Below are 3,141 nucleotides of genomic sequence, written 5' to 3'. Positions count from 1 at the left end.
TCAAATGACCATCAAGAAGAGGTAGCAGTGATTAATGCTACATCTCTCAATACTATTCGTGAAAAACCTGATTTGCCTATGAACAACACCCAAGCAAACTCTTCCCTGCATTCACTAGTCATCATTCTCGACTAAAATGTTCATCAATCAAGTCGTTGCAGTTTTGAAGTTGGAAGAAATCAATCTAACTGTTCGAGTGTTTTTACTTTAATTAATATCTTTGTTTGATTTTTAGTATGTCTACGGTTCATGCTCATCTATTTTTATATGTTTACAAACAATAATAATCTCAATATGTTGTTAGGTCTTACATTTTGTAAAATTTGTCAATGGTTTTCTACTATATGGATTTGGTATAGTGAACTCATCTTAATTTAGAATCACTGATGAAATGAAGACCCCTGGACAAAAAAAAAGAAAAGAAAAGAGGGACGGAAAAACGAAAGAATATAACATCAAACCAAAACCTGTTCTCAAATTTTAAACGAATCCATTTGCATGTTTTCGGTTAAAAATGGGATCATTGGTTATCTATTGCAGTATTGGCAAAATGGGGTCATTGGTTATCTATTGCAGTATTGGCTTACTCCTTTTCTAATGAAGCTCATAAATGCTTCGACACTTACGGTGAATATACCCTGTAGAGCCGCACTTCGTAAAGTAAAAGTACATGCAAATGGGAAAGAGGTCAGTGCGCTCCCAAATTCAAAGCCCCTGCAAATGTCGCCCTAAGAAGTCGCTGCATGTGCCAATACCCTTACCTAATATGCCATCGCCGAGAGGTGTTCGATACATCAGAAAGGAGATATGGGAGCCCTTGAAATACTTTCGATCTTGTCTGTGATTGTGTTTCTTGGGAGTTTATCCAATGTGGATGCTCACAGGAATTTGAGATCATGCAAGCCCGGTGCTCGCTTGAGATGCCTCTCGGAATCCTCAGTGGAGTGTGGAGATTGTCGGGTTGTCAATGTTCCGGCGTATCTCAATCGGGCCGAAGCAGAAAGGGTTTCGGCTGCTCGCTGGAAGCAGGCTCGGTCGCTAACTTCAGCGCCGAGGACTGACAACGACACTGTAATTGATGGAGATAGCAGAGCTTTTTCGCAATTTGAGCAACGAGATGAGTTTTTATTGAGTGTTTTGTCTGTTGGTGATGTGCAGGTCCCGTCGAATGGCCGTTTATTCTATGTTACAGACTATGGCGCCGATCCGACTGGAACGACAGACAGCACGGAGGCCCTCATGGCAGCGATCAACGAAGCCTTCAATGTAGCCACGAAAGAGCACACTATGTCCGGTGTAAACGACCTCGGGGGCGTAGCGATTCATCTCGAAGGAGGAAATTATCTCATCAGTGAACCTCTGCAGCTGCCTGCAAGCGGAGGCGGCAATGTTTTGGTAATCAAATGAAATCGAATCCCTTTGAGTACATGCGGGTTTCATGACACGAATTACTAATTCATTCCATGCATCCAGATTCACGGAGGCACCCTACGGGCTTCTAAAGATTTCCCAGGGGATCGTTACTTGATCGAGCTATGGTCCTCAACCGATGCGAAGCTCAATACAAGCCTCCACGGCGCCGAGCTCGCAACAGCCATGAAGCATAGTTTCCATCGTATCGCCTCATACGAAGACATTACTCTCCGGGATTTGATGTTGGATGCAAATTTTCGAGGCGGGGGTATTCTAGTCATCAATTCCCTGAGAACTCGTATCGATAATTGCTATATCTCGCATTTCATGTCGTTTGGCATCATGGTTCAGGGCGGACACGAGACGTACATCCGGAATTCCTTCCTTGGGCAACGCATTACCGCGGGCGGAAGCCCCTACGAGAAGGACTTCAGCGGCGTGGCCATAAGTCTCATGAGCAACGACAACGCTGTGACCGAGGTGGTCGTCTTTTCGGCTGCTGTGGGGATTGCAGTGAGCGGGGAGGCTAATATATTCACGGGAGTCCACTGTTATAACAAGGCCACGGGCTTCGGAGGAGTTGGAATCAAACTGCAGCTCGGTGGATTCTCTCAGACGAGGATCATCGGTTGTTATATGGACTATACTGCCATTGTTGCAGAGGATCCAGTACAACTTGATATTGCCGATAGTTTCTTTCTGGGCGACGCCAACATAGTGCTGAAATCATCGCAGAGGAAAATGATATCAGGTGTGAACATTGTAGATAATATGTTTAGTGGCTCTTGGAAGGGCGTGGACATTGTTGAGTTGGAAGGACACTTTGAAACGGTTGATCAGACTGTTGTTGACAGGAACAATGTGCTTGGGATGGCGCTTAAGTCAACCGTTGCTCGTGGCACAGTCCAGGGTAACGGAACCACCTGGGCCGTAGATTTTAATCCCTTTCTGCTCTTTCCCAACCGTATTCAACATGTTCAGTATTCTTTCTATACATTAGATGCTTTGTTTCCGAGGCATGCTCTCAGAAATGTGTCTCAGAACAAAGTGGTGATCGCGGCGGATACCCAAGTATCTGCAACTATTGCAGTGCAGGTCGATCAGAGTGCCACTTTTGCTCAAGGAAGTGGGATTTATTCCTAGACACGAGCTCTCTTGAGCAATAGAACTCCATTCAAAGGGCTTTTAGGCCCAAGGTTATGGATGGTAAGTATTTTCCAATAAGGGTGAATCCTTATTTCCAATAAGGATACACCCTTTTCCTCGATTCAATTCAAGACCAACCGTGTTAATTGTGACTTACGGCAGATTATCTGATATGTTTGTCTCAGTTTCTTTGTCCTGGTAGTTCATTTTAAAACCTCAAAAGCATGGGATAACTGTTCATCAACTGAAAACAGCTAATGGGTTTTTTCCCTTTAGAAAATTGCTTTCACTTTTGCGAAATGAGTTGACTTTTAATCCTTCAAGTCCCATTTTACATATACGTTTATGTTTTCATCAGCGGTTTCCTTGCATTGTTTTCATATTTTCAAATCATTTTTTTTTGTTTTGTTTTTAATGTCTTCTGTTTGAAGCTTTAGCAATTTCTGTATCATAAGGGACAAACAGCAACCTCTCCTATAACTGGATGGAGATGGTAATTTAGCTTTCAGTGTTGTAGACGCGAGACGTATTTTCCCCCATTCGTCATGGAGATATTTAAATCGGTTTCCTTTTCCGTGATTA

General features: G+C 43.4%; 1 protein-coding gene across 1 annotated transcript; it reads left to right on the top strand.

Annotated features, from left to right (window-relative positions):
* The first annotated feature begins 707 nt into the window (after window positions 1–707).
* LOC149235064 (polygalacturonase QRT3-like) lies at window positions 708–2,775 on the top strand. The gene is made up of 3 exons (XM_089461284.1): window positions 708–1,071; window positions 1,159–1,395; window positions 1,474–2,775. Exons 1-3 carry the CDS (start codon window positions 808–810, stop codon window positions 2,554–2,556), a joined length of 1,584 nt encoding a protein of 527 aa, XP_089317410.1. The 5' UTR covers window positions 708–807; the 3' UTR covers window positions 2,557–2,775.
* The last annotated feature ends 366 nt before the right edge of the window (window positions 2,776–3,141 follow it).

This window comes from Pinus tabuliformis, chromosome 8 (assembly GCF_031772625.1).
Source record: "Pinus tabuliformis cultivar Carrire ecotype Pingquan chromosome 8, CPIR1, whole genome shotgun sequence".
Lineage (NCBI taxonomy): Eukaryota > Viridiplantae > Streptophyta > Pinopsida > Pinales > Pinaceae > Pinus > Pinus tabuliformis.
This window is presented reverse-complemented; position numbering and strand designations above follow the sequence as displayed.

Coding starts and splice junctions, on each gene's coding strand:
- LOC149235064 (XM_089461284.1), top strand. CDS start 808: ATGGGAGCCCTTGAAATACTTTCGATCTTGTCTGTGATTGTGTTTCTT. Junction 1,072..1,158: donor CGAGGACTGACAACGACACT/GTAATTGATGGA, acceptor GGTGATGTGCAG/GTCCCGTCGAATGGCCGTTT. Junction 1,396..1,473: donor GCGGAGGCGGCAATGTTTTG/GTAATCAAATGA, acceptor CCATGCATCCAG/ATTCACGGAGGCACCCTACG.